The following is a 15,506-nucleotide window of genomic DNA, read 5'->3' as shown; positions in this document are numbered from 1 at the left end:
TGGTAATAAATCGGTGAATTTCTAAAAATTCAGTGCTTAGATGCTCTTTCAATTTCAAGTTCTAGTTATATAAATTTGCATGTAAAGTGCTGTACTTTACTACGTATCTCCCAGTTTGTGGGAATTTGTCTTGGTTACTGTTGTTTGATGAGGTAGACATGTACAGTTAAATGAATATACTGCAGCAAGTTTTTGAGGTATAGAATAATATTTTGTTAATGTTAATTCTGCTTTTGTTAATTAGTCCTAAATTCTACCACTCTCTTGAGTGTATGTGTTTGAAGTACACTAGATTTTAAAAATTTCAGAGATCTAGTTGTGTTTGAGTCTGAGGAAATGTGTACCTTGCTGCTGCCAGTAATGTTAAACTGGGATATTTCCCTTTTGAGCTTAAAGCTTGCTTTTATTTGGAAATTAGGATGAAACACATTAATTCTTTGCAAGTAAACTGTAAGTAATTATTAAACATTTAGACCTTTAGCACCAATATTGAAAGATACTGTGAGGAAGAAGGAACCAGAAATAGTAATGCAGTATCTTGAGAACAGGAGTAGTGAGTCTAGGTTTGTAGAATTCAGTGATTTTTTTTTTATTTATTTTTATTAAAGCAACTGGTTAGTTGGGAGAAGCAGGTAGCAGAATGTGATGTCCTCAAAATTTGAGGAAAGGTTTATGTGATGGGAGGCTAGCCTGCTTTTCCCAGCTGAATAAGTTGAATTCATTACAGTCTTCTTGCTGAGTGACTGTTCATTTGGGAAACATTAGCAACTGCATGGATGGATGGATGGGTAAATTGGTATAACAAAGTTGAGAGAGCTGGAGACTTTCAGGATCTCTGAGGGAAAATCTGGTTAATATATTTGGAAGTCCTCAGTCCCTCATATCTCCTGTTGGGAATGTGATGGGAGCTGGTGTCTAGTGCTTTTGAAAATTTCATTGAAATTTGATTTTTTTGGAGAGCTGCATAATGATGTCCCTGCATTATTTCACTTGTATGCTGTGCCTCTTAGAAGTATATTCCACATCCTGAATCAGTCTCAATACTGAAACACTTTTCCTGTTCTGCTTCACTTACATATTTCAGAGCAGTTGACATTTACTAGGGCGCTCATCGAAGACAGGGGCAGTCATTGAAGTTGAATTCTTCTAAGAATAATTCTTTAAGAAGAAGCTGCTTGTTGCAGCTGTGGCCACAGAGGTGAGGATTCCTTTTGTAGCAATCCATGCTCTACAAGGAGTAATTTGACCTTGGTCTCTCTTTGGAGTACTTCTCATAGTCATCCAACTCTCAGACAAGTTTGTGAAACGTATGCAATTGGAAGTCAGTTTGAAAGAAGGCTGAAGGACTAGAATGTTCTGTGTTGCTGGATTCACGACACCATGGAACTTCTGCAAATCCACATTCTCTGCACCATATCTCCTCTTCTGATTTATTTGGTCAGAAATGTGGGTTGATGGTTGTGAAATTCCATGGGTCTTCAGGCACAGATTAAAAGTCTTACTGGTTTTCATTTCTCATCATGGAAACCAGTTTACTAATCTAGGTTTTTGTAATATACATATAGAAGCAAACATGCATGCAGTGTTTCTTCCTGAGAAAGTTTCTTCTTTGTAACTCCTATTTCAGTGTCCTTTGGGTTTCTTCCCCAGACCGTAGCTTCTGACATTTCCAGCTACCTTAGTATTTTCATCTATTTATAGTCTATCAATTAATACCGATGATTCAAATTGTATAAAAATAGAAGCTTGATATCAGTAATTTGATTTACATGTAAGCCTAGCCAGATATCCTTGTGCTTGTGTATTAAATATGTTAAGCATTTAGCTTTGTATCATACCTTTTCAATGTGGAAATTTGCTGTCATAGTAACATGCTGCACTTGAAGACTTGAATTTCATCCTAAATATTTCATGGTTATGGTGACTCAGTTTGCTTTTTTTGACTTTTGTTCCAAAATTGTAATTTGGAATGAAAATAACTTTAATAAATTTATTTGATAGTAATCACGTTTATTTTTTTGTTAAAATGCCTGATGTTTGCTGTAGTGTGAGCTCTGTAATTTGATGTACTTGCAAATCATTGAGATTTTAGACCTGTGTCCTGAAACTGCATTCTTTGTATAGCAACATGCCTTGTTTCAGCTGAAAATACAGTTCATAACATGCAAACAGGACATGAGATACTGTTTTGCAATAGCTATTAATAGATGCCCTGGACCTGGAGAAGAATCACAAGAAGAACACCTGAAATGAAAGAGCATATAATCCCAGCCAGTAAGGAAGTTTCAGGAGGAGGGGACAATTTAAATGCCTCTATTGCAAATGTATGTAACATCTGGAGCAAAGGAAGACTTACAGACAGACCTGCATACCTGCAGGGCTTCTATGTTTCTGGCACCACCTAGACATGATGGGATGACCCCTGTGACTGGAGCATGGGAATGAATGTTCTTCAAGAAGAACAGGCAGAGGAGAAGAAGAGGGAGTGTTGACCCTTGTATCAGTGAAGTTCCTGGAACGCATTGGTGACAATTTCCTTCTCCAAGTGGTAGGGGAACCAATGAGAACTTAGCTGGACCTAGGTCTCATCAACAAGGACAGACTGGTGGACAATTTGAAGTTAAAGGACAGTCTTGGCTGCAGTGAAATTCAGGATCCTTAGAGGAACAAGGAGGATTTCACTCAAAACAGTGAAATTCAGGATCCTTAGCGGAACAAGGATGGTATGAAGCAAGCTCACCACCCTGAACTTCAGGGGAGCAGAATTTTAACTCTGCAGGTATCTGCTTCGTAGGCTACCATGGGATAAAATCCTGGACAAGAGAGGAGCCCAAGAAGGGTGGTCAGTATTCAAGGATCAGCTCCAATTTAAGGAGCAATGCATTCCAAGAAAGAGGAAGGCAGACAAGGATGCCAGGAGACCTACACAGATGAGCAAGGAGCTTCTGTGCACTCTTAGATGTAAAAAGAAAGTCCAGAGGGTGGACAGGTAGAGGACAGGCTATAAGAGGGTTTGGGGTTGTTCAGCCTGGAGAAGGCTCTGGAGAGACTTCATAATGGCCTTCCAGTATCTGAAGGTGGCCTACAGGAAAGCTGGGAAAGGGGCTTTGTAGTAACAGGACAAGGGGCAATGGCTTTAAACTGGAAGAGGGTAGATTTAGTCTAGACATTAAGGAGAAATCTTCAGTGTGAGGGTGGTGAGATGCTGGAACAGACTGCCCAGGGTGGTTGCGGATGCCTCATCCCTGGAATTGTTCAGAGTCAGATTGGATGGGGTTTTGAGCAGTCTGGTCTAATGGAAAGTGTCCCTATGCATAGCAGAGGGGTTGGAACTAGATCTTTAAGGCCTCTTCCATCCCAAACCATTCTGTGATTCTATAATGAATCTTGCTGATGAACTGATTATTGAAGATAAGACGGGATTTGTGTGGAATGGAACCTGAATAGTGTTTAAAAAATATCTAGCAATTTAAAATTCTTCTTGGGTGTGAATTAAGATGTTCAGAAGCACATGCATTCTTGGAATCTTGATCCTTTTGAGTCAGTGATCCAGAATGCCATCAGTGCAGAAGTGCTTCTCAGAGTTTCTGAAGTGCAAGAGGGTAGGATAGCTGGATAGAAGCACCATTGCTTATGGACTGTGAAAGGTGTAAGGCTGCAGTTCAAGAACTTACTCTGGCTCTGGATGTGATTGTCTTGCAGAAGCACGTTTGCCTGGCAAACATTACAGGATATTGCTACGATGCCTGTATTTGGTCACTGAGCTTGTGTCTTCTGAAGTTCCAAATGAACTTCTGAGGTTCTGAAGTTCCAAATGAAATACATGCCACTTAACTGGTACCTCTCTTAAGAATGCAGCTCTTTAAATGAGAAATCGTGACAGTGAAAATAAAATTGTCACAGGAAACAAGACAGAAGGTGCTAAAAAAACTGTGTGAATGAATGAAAGCTGGGAAGTACCAGAATTCTGTGGTTTTTTTCCAAAGTACGTGCATCCACCCTACAATTATACTAAATCAGGTTGGCATTTTGAGTATCTTGCTACTCAGACAGGAGCTATAGGTGTTACATTTTACTGTCTGAAGAAGCTTCTTAGAGTATGTATAAATGCCTTCTGATAACAGCAATATCTTCTGGTAACAGCAGTAGAAGTTTCTGCCTCTTTCTTGTCTTTGCTAGAGTTTAATGCTGCATCCATTTTCTGTGTACTTTTTAGGTTCATATGCTGGCTTCTAATCTGATTGGGTCAAAAGAAGCCCTTTCAGCAGGGACCAGCTCTTTTTCACTTTAAGCTTATCTTCTGTTCTTTGGAAATGAAAAGCATCAGGACTGGTTGGGCCAGCTGATGAGGAATTGTGCATTTACCCATTCAGTTCTAATGTGTGCTTCTTTGAGACATCTTTGAGGGAAACTGAAGGTTTTTTACTTTATTTGAGGGATGTGGTGTGACTGGTCAAATTCATTCCTGGGTGACTACAGTTTACATTGCAAAACTTCATCTGCACTTTGATCTCAATACTGTGATGCTCCATGTATAATGCTAAAGATCTACTGTATTCCATTTTGGAGCATGTCATTTTATAGAGAAAGAACAAAGAAAGCTGGTCCTAAGTGAACAAACCAGTCCTGTTCAAATGCAGGATTGACATCTGTTTTTATAGTGTGATATTTCAAGTCAGGGGTCTTTATCTCGTAAGACCAAAGAATACCAAAATATTTTATGATAACCTAAGAAATTATTCCATGGCACTGGCAAAATGGTTGTTACATGTTGGTAAAATTCATAATACGGGTCTCAATGTTGGTACTTCATAGGACTGTGTGGCTGTCTCTACCCTGTGTGCAGTGCTATGAACATCTACTGAGAAAGCCAACAAATGGACAAACTTGTTATTTGTCATGGTACTTCTGTATGATTGGAATTTCTGCCTTCCTGCCTCCCTTTCCACATGCAACTCTAGTTTCTGTAGTTTACTTCTGCTGGTCTGGGAACAGGGTGGTACTATTACTGCAAAGGAAAGAGTTTTCATCTCAGTTTTCAAAAATAAGTTTGATTACCACTTCACCGCTCTAAGTTTCTGTGCCATATCTTTTTTCCTTTCTCCTCCTTTTCATTCATTAATTGTTTCATTGTAAAAGAAATTAATGGAATGCATGAATATCTTGTGTGTTACTGTGCTCAGGACACCAAAGTGCATCAATATCAGACCACTCTGCAGTAATGACCTGATAGTAGTAAGACCTTAATTGTTAAGTGCTGCATCTCAGATGGAATGCTAAATACAAGCTCATGCCAAAATGGCAGATTCTGACTCTCCTTTTTACCGTAATAAAGCTTTTTGCAGCACTGTATTGCTGGGAGACTGCAGCTAATTTTTATGGTGCATGTCAGTAGTGGTTCAAATTATACATTTCATTGAGTAGATCTTCCCTTTGTTTGTAAACTGTCTTCTATAAGGGGAGAATTTATTTTTTTTCTGGGAAGGACAATGTCCAGACCAGAGAGAAGATTGAATATAGAGCAAAAGCTAAGGTTGTTCTTAGCTTCATTGTACTTCCAGAGTTGCTTCCAGAGGGGGGAGGAAGGGTTGGTGACCTGGGCTGAATTTACACCAGTTTGATAGTGAAGTCTGATGCAGGCATTCAGAAGAATTCCGGGTGTGGTATGTTCATCTCCTTAAACTGCCATTTTTCAGACTTCGTGGTGCAAACCTTCATATGTGGTGTGACTTCAGAGCAAAACAAACAAACAAAAAGACTATGGAATACAACGAATCAGAAAACTGTAATTTTGGTTCACAGCAAAGATACCATGGCAATTTTGGGGCTCTGCAGAAAATCCAGCCCTTTTTAAAATGATTATTACACAGCTTGCAAGTGGATCATGACTTGAGTGCAATTACAGTGGCAAAAAGTGGGTGTAATCAGCCAGGCACCGAAGTGAGAAAATGCACGTGCAAGGTGGAACCTTGACTAGTAAGTTAAAAATCTTTTTCTCACTGAATCTGTACTCCTTTTCTGATTAAAGGAGATAGTAGTCCATTTCCTGATGTTCATGTTCTGCTTAGGAATTTTGCAGTGTCTTGGTTTTAATCTTGCTTAAGATGCCTCCATGAAATGGTGTGTGTGTGCCTGAAGCCTGCTTGCTTAAACGCCACTCATGTCAGCTGCAATGCGGCAGCGCTTGGTGCTAATGAGGTGAGCAGCCAGAGCACACGTCTGCTTGTGTTTCCTCATCTCTGTGCAATTATGGCAGTGGGGACTGGAAAAAGGATTTGCACTGGATATGGGTCTGTTTTGGCCATTCCAGAGTGCGATCCTGTGACCTCCTGAGGACTGGGCAGCACACTCTGCTTCCATTTTGGTAGGTGGTTGTGTCATTGTATTTAAGGCAAGCTTTTAAATACATCCTGGTTGGGAGAAGACAAAAAACCCAGAGGTACAGAGAGGAGGATACCCTCCCTTATGCCCCCTCCCCCCAGCCCCCTTTTATTTGAAATGCACCTTGAAATAAAATATATTGCTTGGCAATGTGTGTCTTTGGGTATATGCAACTCTGTATTTGAAAACAAACATCTTTGGAATAGAACTAATCAGGTAATTATTTTGGACTAGAGCTGAATTTTTAGGAAGGCCTTTCATAGGCACAGGAATGCAGATGCACTCTGGTGGCTCATCTCACCCTCCTTCCTCTTTTAACCCTTAAGATGCTGACATCAGTGTGAGCTGTGAATTTTACACTGAAGTCAGAAAGTTTAACTTTGAATGTAAGGCCAAGAAAGTGAATTTCAAATCCTGTTTGTCTTTCCCCATCCTCAGGTGCCAGACTGTTTTCATTGAGCTTGATGCCTTCCTGTCCAAGCCTATTATATTCCCAAGCCTGCCACCTGTCCTTCAGTGTTTCTTTTTCAGACACATAATCTGTAAAACTATAGGTCATGGTTAAGTAATGCATTGGGTAGCAAAGCTGGCTTTGCTTCTGGTTCCTTCCTTAATCACGGGGTACTGCTCTGTTAGCTGGTAATTATTTCTTAGTACTTATTTACTCTAAATCAGATAGTTTAAATTACCTATGTTACAAATACTGCTGTTTTGGTTTTTTTTAAGGGTCTAATCTCTGTTACTTTGGCATTATGTTGTGTAATATACCACAAACAGTGGGATCAGTATAGCTGTGACTGGCGATGGTATGAACTGCATCATGCAGGCAACAACCAGGAGTAGGAGGCAGGCACCTCTTACACTGCTGCTTTCAATGTAGTGTGCAGCTAACTTCTGTAGAAAGGATTTGGTCTCAACCTAGAAAAAGGGTCCTTCACCTGGGGATTATGTGCCTTAATACAAGACTGCTCTTTGATAATTCCTAGTTTTAAGTGGGTTAAACTGACAAGATGCATGTGAGAGGGGGTTGCGCTGTTTAAATGCTCACTGTTGGAAGCTTACTTTGTCCTGAAGACCTTGTAGCTGACTGGAATGTTTTTCTTTTCCTTAGGTCTCCGGGTGAATGGGGAGCTTGTTACTGCTTACCCACAAGTGGTGGTTGTGCGTGTACCAACACCTTGGGTCCAGAGTGACAGTGATATCACAGTCCTTCGCCACCTAGAGAAGATGGGCTGTCGGTTGATGAATCGTCCCCAAGCCATCCTCAACTGTGTCAACAAGTTCTGGACGTTTCAAGAACTTGCTGGTCATGGTGTACCTCTTCCAGACACTTTTTCATATGGTAAGGATTTTGGATTAAAGAGTAGCATAGGTACCTGCTATATTTTGTGCTTTTGCAGTGCAAAAGATATGAGTCAGTTTTTGGAAATCTGTAAAGTTAAGTAGCATGAGGCTAGCTCAGTAGCCAGAAAAGGAAATTAAAGCCACAACACTCAGATTCTGGTTTGGACTTTTTTGGTTAGCTGTGATGTTTATTTAATTATTGCTATTAAAACATTTTGAGCTCTGTTGCAATTGCTTGAAACAACAGACAAGAACTTGGGGAACTAGATGTCATAGGATCTAGACTTTTGTAAAGCTTGAAAGTAGATTAAACTTCTGTATGAATGAAAAAATTTGCAAATATATTATTGTGAAAGGACAAAAAGACTACAGGCCCTCATGTTCAACTTAAACAGTTGCTTGGTGTTTGTTTCCCACCAGGATAGTTAATGTCTCCTGTGCCTGCCTCTGGAGTCTATGGTTCATGACAAGGGTGCTAGATTAGAGGAACCATTTGTTAGAGCTACCATGATGCTATATTTGCATTTAATTATAATATGTTAAATAATTGAAGATACCTCCTAACCCTCCTTAAGTTCTTGGGAAATACCAGTGCTTTCCTTCCCTTTCTGAGGGTGCACCAATGCAATGTCTTTGACAAAAAACTTGACAAAAAAACCCCAAACAAACATACAAAAAGCCAGCAAACTTGACAAAACCAGATTTCCATCAACTACTGTGAAAACACATTTGAGAAGAAACATACCCTTTTTTAATAGATGTGGTTGCTTTAGCTCTTTGAGAAAGTAACGAATTTTTAATTTTTGGGTGGTTAAGAGGAGACAATGACTGATGGGGTAATTGCAGAACATCACTGATAACTCCTTGCCACTTCTGTTCTTTGCCAAGTAAACCAGGATGTACTGAATGTTGTTAATCCACGACATGCATTAAAATCCATGGCAGGAGTGTGATGTCTGCTGCTGGCTTTCTCACTGGTGTCTTGGCTTGACTTCTGTGCTTTACTGCACAGAAGCGTTAGAGAACTCTTACTTCTTTGTCTGCTAACTTTCTCTTTTGTATTTCTTGTACTGTGATCAGCCTTCTGTGCATGGAACTGAACTCAGATAACCTTGAAGTATCAAACATAATCATGTGGATGGTTATTAAAAGCTACTCTCTAAGGTCCTTACAGGTGCAATGAGATGAAAAGGTTCAAGTACTACTCCAGGAAACAGAGAATGAGTTGTAGGAGCATTAAGACACAGAAAGGGGAGAGGTGAAGGGACAAGATTTGCATTGTTGCTGCTCTTTGAATTATGCCTTGTTTTTGTATTCTCTATTGCCTTCCTGGCTAGTAGTTTGGATGGAACTGTTACTGGTGTTACATCTGTGCTATTTTTCCTGCTAGACGTTGAAAAAGTTTATATGGTAAAAGATAAATCGGAACAAGATGGTAGGATGATTGCGTTCTGATTTGTAAGATTGGGTTGAGCCTTTTGGGGTTGTGATCAAGAGGTGTTTTTCAACTTCAGTCTTCCCTTTCAAAGGATGTAGGAGAAAGTATCCCACAGATTATGAGCACCTTCAAAGTCTAATCATGTTCCACGACCTACTTCCTCTTAACTGGTGTTTTTTTCTGCATTAGCTATATGGATGGGAAGAACGTGTGGCAATTCAGTCCCCGATTTGGCTGCACCAGATTGGTGGCACATAATGTTGTTGGTTTTTTTTTTGCCAGGTGGTCATGAGAATTTTGCCAAAATGATTGATGAGGCGGAAGTGCTGGAGTTCCCTATGGTGGTGAAGAACACGCGGGGTCACCGAGGTGGGTGTGAGGTCAAGGATGAGGGCAAGGAGTATGCCAAGCAGCATTCTTTCAAGATTTTGTCTTGCCAAGGAATGGTAGCTAAGGTCTTTCTGTTATGTGTTGGATTTTGCAAGTTCTACTACCGTTCAACTTCTGAACGTCGACTAGGCTGCAGCACTGGGAAGCCATTTAGTAGAACCTAAGGAAGCCATTTAGTAGAACCTAACCTTGGAATAGCAGGGGGGAGTAGGGGCTCAAAATCATGGTCCATTGGTGATTTCTGTGAGGAGAGGCCTGAACTGGAATAACGGAAGGTCTGGCCTTAGGGAAGCAGAAAGAAGCCTTTTTAATTGGATTTTAAGGACGTTTCTAAATGGACAAAAGAAATTTTAGATTTTTTAGTATTAATTTGAGTTTTTTCTACTTGACTTTGTCTGTAGTTAGGATGTTATTTAAATAAAATCTCATATATTTTTTGCCAAACTGGATCTTTGTTTTTCAGAGAAATGTCTTTGGCAGTGCTGGTGATGTTACAGTAAAAAGATTGAAACCAAAGTTTAAGCACATTCACCAGCAGTTACGTTGAAAGCATAATAAAAAATGCACCACTTCCTCCTTACTGTCCATCAGTTTGTCCCACTGTGTGCTGCTCTGCTGCATATCTTCTGCTGACATGAGTGTTTCTGTAGCCCTATAGTAAATTCAGAAACTGATGTTGGATGAATCTAGACGGGCTATTTTTACTTGGATTAATTTCTTATATGGATTACCATTTACTTGCACAAATGCTTGTGCTGGTAAAACGAAAGAGTGGGAGCAAAAGGCTGGAGCTGAGAAGATCAGATCTGCTTCTGTTAACAGTAACAATACCTGTTCATATGGTTTTAAGGGCTACTAGAGGTACAAAGCCAAGTTGTGAGGTTGACTTAGCATCAAGCTGAATTTGACAACTCTGGAGTTTGAGACAGTTGATTTGACTTGACACAGCCTCTTGTTAAGGTGTGCTAAATAATTATAGAAAGGACAGTTATTGACTTTCTTCTCCATTTTTTTTAACAAGAATTAACGTGAGTCCCCGTTTACACATTGTACTTTAGAGCACTTTAAATTCCAGGCATTTTAATGCAAATTTATGCACAGTACATATCCTTTCACATGAAGAAAGTTGGATAAACTTTTTCAGCGTTAATTGCCATTTGCAAATTGTATTTAAAAAACCAAGCAAATATGGTCATAGGTACTGGCTGTTGGATAAAAGTCATAATCCTCTAAGCCCATTTTCAGTATTAATTGCTGTTGCAGCAAATGTGCCAATCTTATTTTTGCCAAGATGTCATGATGCTGCATAATTGCCAAGAATTAAGTAGTTCCCCTCTGAGGTGTCATTCTTACTGTGCCATTTTAAGAATATAGTAGGATTATTAAATGCTTTCTTGTAATGATTGTTAAGCTTACATTCTGATACTCTGATTGTGGTATGAAATTACATGTTCCTCAAGCAGAGGTCTGTATTATGGAGACCTTAACATGTGATGAATTCGAGGCTGCTCCAGTTGGGCTGTGGCCACTTGGTAGAATTCGTCACACGTTAGTTCTGCTGCTGTTGGATTTCTGTTCCCTTAATTAAGATAGGAAGTTTATCAACTGATTTTTGTACTCTGTTAACACTGAAGAATATTTGAGTGACAATTCTGCTACAAAAAAACCCCAAAAGTTACTGTCTTATTGCAAAATATGAATCTAATATGACATAGAAAAGAGTCCTTAAGAAAGGGGAAGAGAACTTGGGAAATGTAACTAAAGGTGAAGGGGTTGCCATCTTGTGAGTCTAGAAATGAGATGGAAACTTGTAGAGTCTATCTCAGGAGTGACATTTGTCAGTATTAGCAAAGTTGGTAAAGGAAAAAGAAGTCTTTGGTGTGCTATAGAAGGGAAGGAGAATGAAGTAACATGTTATAGGTTAAACAAGTCCTTGAAATGTTGAAAAACTAGAAACTTGCAGAAAAACTAGGGATTTCGAAAAAATTTTTTTTCAAAATTGTAGTGCATTCCATTCAGTTTGTCTTTTGCAATCTTCTGCTATATTGTGTTGGATACTGTGCAGTCTAGTGTTTTCCTCTGAGTGTAGTTGTTCCACTGCAAAGCCTCATTCTGGATTTGTGAGCTCCTGTAAGTATTGGGAAGAGCAGCTTTAAGCAGCTTCCCAAGAGGGAAGCAGTTCTGTGCTGCAGTGGCACACTAGTGACTTCAAAGTTCTTAGCTACCTGATGTTTAACAGTTTCGTGTCATTGGTTCCTGTGTGTCAAAGCTGTAGGCTGCGGGTCCAGTCCTCTTGGATGAAGAAAACTGTGTTATTAATTAAATATCTGCTATTCCTAGCTATTTCTTCCTTTTTTCTCTCATTAAGGTCTTGTACCAAAAGAGCCTGAAATACAAGATCACCTCCTGTATTTAAACCTGTTTTCTTTCTTTCTTTCTTTCTTCTTTTTCCTTTTTCTACTTCTCATATGTCTCCTCAGCTCTTCCAGCACTTGAACACTTATAAGCACTGAACAGTGGAACACTGATGTCCACAGAAGAACTTTTAAATGTGTATAAGCTACAGATGTGTCCTGTGAGAATGGGCGCCATACTGATGAGAGGTTTCTACTTCTATGCACTGAATCGTTGACACAGCTCAAATCAGTAGCTTCATCCAATCTTCTTTTCTTCATGCAGGTAAAGCTGTGTTCCTGGCACGAGACAAGCACCACCTGGCAGACCTAAGCCATTTGATTCGTCACGATGCCCCTTACTTGTTTCAAAAATACGTTAAAGAGTCTCATGGCAAGGATGTACGTGTCATCGTAGTTGGAGGCCGTGTGGTGGGCACCATGCTCCGCTGCTCAACAGATGGGAGGATGCAAAGTAACTGCTCACTTGGTAGGAAAGGCATTGTTCCTAGTTTGATCAGAATTTCTCAGTCCAATTGAAAAGCCCAATTGAAATAAGCTGCAGGTTTTATTTTAATTGTGCTTACTGTTGGGAGTTTACAGAGGGAACGTGAAAGTGTTGAGAAGTATGTTGAGCAAACAGGAGGAGAGATTGTCTCTGTGCAAGGTTTTAGCTAATAGGATGGATGAAAAGGAGGGGAACACAAATGGCAGACCTGATGTTGTAGTGGCAGAGTCATGCTAATGCCATGTTATCATTCATCCTGTTAAGAGGAACAGAAAAAGGAGGAAGAGAAACGATGAGACTGAGGAGGATGGAGGAGAGAGCCAGTTGGCAAGAGAGGACAGTCTTAAGAGAGAAAGCTGTTGAAGGCAGTAAACAGTTGGATTGTATTGTAGAGCTGCTGTGCTGCCTTAAGGCTGTCAGGCTCCCCCCTGCAACCTTTTCCCCAAAAGGCCATGCCGAGGAGACAGAGGAAGGTTGCTGCATTGATTGCAGCATACTTGGAACTCAGTTTCTGCATATTGTTGGATATAGAACCAGGGAGTTCCTGAGGGTAGAAGGAAGGAAGAGTGTTGAGATTACCTGGCTGAAAATGTGCTGAATCTCAGCGGGGGGATGGGCTGTGAAATGAATCAAATGAGGTCCAGACATAAATATTCCTTAATTCTTGCTTTAGAGACAGTAACTTATGATAGTAAGCAGAGAAGGACACGAGCTGATGATAATGTGTTAACCCTGGTCCCCCTCAGGGCTGGCTCTTATCTTAGAGCTATAGTCTTACCAAAAAACCTGCTTCAACTTTGCTGAAAGATTTATTTTGATACCTTACAAATATGTATGGAAAGCCTCAACCTTAGAAGGAACAATGATGGTTTGTGAGGTCATCTTTTTAATATCTCAGGATCATAAAAATGTATGATATTTTTCTCGATGAAAACATCAGCACATAACTGTGTTTCATACAAGTCATAAACTTGACCTACCTTCGGCAGGTCAGAATCTTTTGAAGCCCTTCTGTGGCTTCAAGTTCATTAGCAGTCACTGTGGAAAACAGGTTACTGAGTCACCAGCAGTATGCTTGCAGGCTCACTTTGGAGTTTCCCAGCCAAAAAGCACTAAGGAGTAGAGGCTGTCTGTTGACTGGAGGACAGGCAGCAAGTTTGTTTCCACTTTTTCCAGGTGGCGTAGGGATGATGTGCTCGCTGAGCGAACAAGGCAAGCAGCTGGCGGTGCAGGTGTCAAACATCCTGGGGATGGACGTGTGCGGCATTGACCTGCTGATGAAGGACGACGGCTCGTTCTACGTCTGCGAGGCCAATGCAAACGTAGGTTTCATTGCCTTTGACAAGGCTTGCAATCTAGATGTAGCTGGTATCATAGCGGACTATGCCGCTTCCCTCCTCGCCCCCGGCCGCTTGACGCGGCGCATGTCCTTGCTCTCTGTGGTGTCCACGGCAAGCGAGACGAGCGAGCCAGAGCTGGGCCCTCCGGCTAGTGCCGCTGTCGACAATATGAGTGCTAGCTCCAGCTCTGTCGACAGCGACCCTGAGACCACGGAGAGAGAGTTGCTCACCAAGCTCCCGGGGGCTCTGTTCAACATGAACCAGCTGTTAGCCAATGAGATCAAGCTTCTTGTGAAGTGATGTAAATAGAGATGACCAACAGAACTCTCTCTTGTAAATTTTTTTTTTTTTTTTTTTTTAAAAAAAAACCCAAACCGACTTGCAATGCTGTTTATCAGAGAAGCTCAGAGGAATGAGGAAGGGGCAGAAGGAGGGGGTGGTCATCCATCAGGAGAGGAAGAGTAAAAGGCGTGTTATACCGTGATCGCTGCCCCTACTTTTTTGCAGAACATAAAAAATGTGTTCATTCTTCAACATCGGTTTTCTAATAAAGATGCTCAGTTCATAACCTAAGTGGGAATTTCATTTGGATGCTGCTTTGGTCCCCAGACATGCCACAGTTCACGTGTGTTGACAGGCAAGCGTTGAAGCACGATTCACCCTTGAAAATTTAAGAAAGCTGTCTGGCAGCTTTCTGGAAATTTCTGTGAGCTACTGCACCAGTTAAGTCTCTTCTGCCTCTGAAAGGCTTGATCCTGTAAATTGCCGAGTGCCTCCAATTCTCCATGTAAGTTGTAAGTGTTAAATACCAAGTATTTCAAAGTTCTTGGACACCTACTGTTCCTGCTCTTGTAAGAAGGGAGCATAAAGTTTAGGATGCTTTTAAAGTCATCGCTTTCTGACCTCGCAGGATACGGCCTTTCATATGATGAGGCTGAAAGAAGTGCCAGCTGACATAACCTGAGCTTTCTGTACAAATCTGTAATTTGTGCCATCTGGGTTTTAATTGGCAGTTTTGTGTCTGTATTTTTTTTAAAGTTTTTGAAAGAGAATTTCAATACTCATGTTTTTTCTCATTTCAAATGCTGATTTTTGGAAGGTGTGCAGGGAAATTGGTAATACCCTATTTGTGGCAGAAGTGGCACGTTTTGAACTATTTTTTGGGTGATTGGAGGAGATAAACAGCACTGTAATGTTTGGTATACAAAATAATGTTTAATCCAATGTGAACAAGAATTACACTAGTTTAAAGCAAACGTGCATCGACTTGTATTTGTTAGTGTTCTAGTCTTTTTGAGAGAGATCTGCAATGTTACTGTTCCTTTTTCTTTAATACATGCTACTCCAACACTCCCTTCTTTATGCCTGCATAAAGTGGCCAAAGTGAAAACACTGCAGACTATTTGTCAAGAAATGCACCTGTACATTGATGGGGGGGTTTTTTTGTTTTGTTTATGTGTTTGGTTTGGTTTTGTTTGGGTTTTTTTTGTTTGTTTTTTTTTTTTTGAGGCAATTTTGCTTAAGGTGTGGAGGAGGGAAAAGTTGGTTAAAAGTGATAAAACATCTAGAAATACTTCAGAATAAAGCTGCAGTTCATACAGTACTTACCAGGCTTACTTTTTCCCCACTGAACATAAAAATCGATGTTGGCAGAAATCCAAAGAGTGTATCTGGGGAGAAATACTCAGTCCTTAGCTGTTGAAAACATGCAG

The 15,506-nt window shown here is 40.4% G+C and overlaps 1 protein-coding gene across 1 annotated transcript in view; it reads left to right on the top strand.

Annotated features, from left to right (window-relative positions):
- RIMKLB (ribosomal modification protein rimK like family member B) overlaps positions 1-14,668 on the top strand; it is a 42,648-nt gene extending 27,980 nt beyond the window's left edge. The window contains exons 4-7 of the mRNA XM_030460455.1: positions 7,493-7,723; positions 9,446-9,532; positions 12,233-12,436; positions 13,631-14,668. Of these exons, the coding sequence (XP_030316315.1) occupies positions 7,493-7,723; positions 9,446-9,532; positions 12,233-12,436; positions 13,631-14,094 (986 nt within the window). The 3' untranslated portion in view covers positions 14,095-14,668. The remainder of the gene's footprint in view (positions 1-7,492; positions 7,724-9,445; positions 9,533-12,232; positions 12,437-13,630) is intronic.
- Positions 14,669-15,506: the final 838 nt, after the last annotated feature.

The sequence above is a fragment of the Calypte anna genome, chromosome 1, assembly GCF_003957555.1.
Source record: "Calypte anna isolate BGI_N300 chromosome 1, bCalAnn1_v1.p, whole genome shotgun sequence".
Lineage (NCBI taxonomy): Eukaryota > Metazoa > Chordata > Aves > Apodiformes > Trochilidae > Calypte > Calypte anna.
This window is presented reverse-complemented; position numbering and strand designations above follow the sequence as displayed.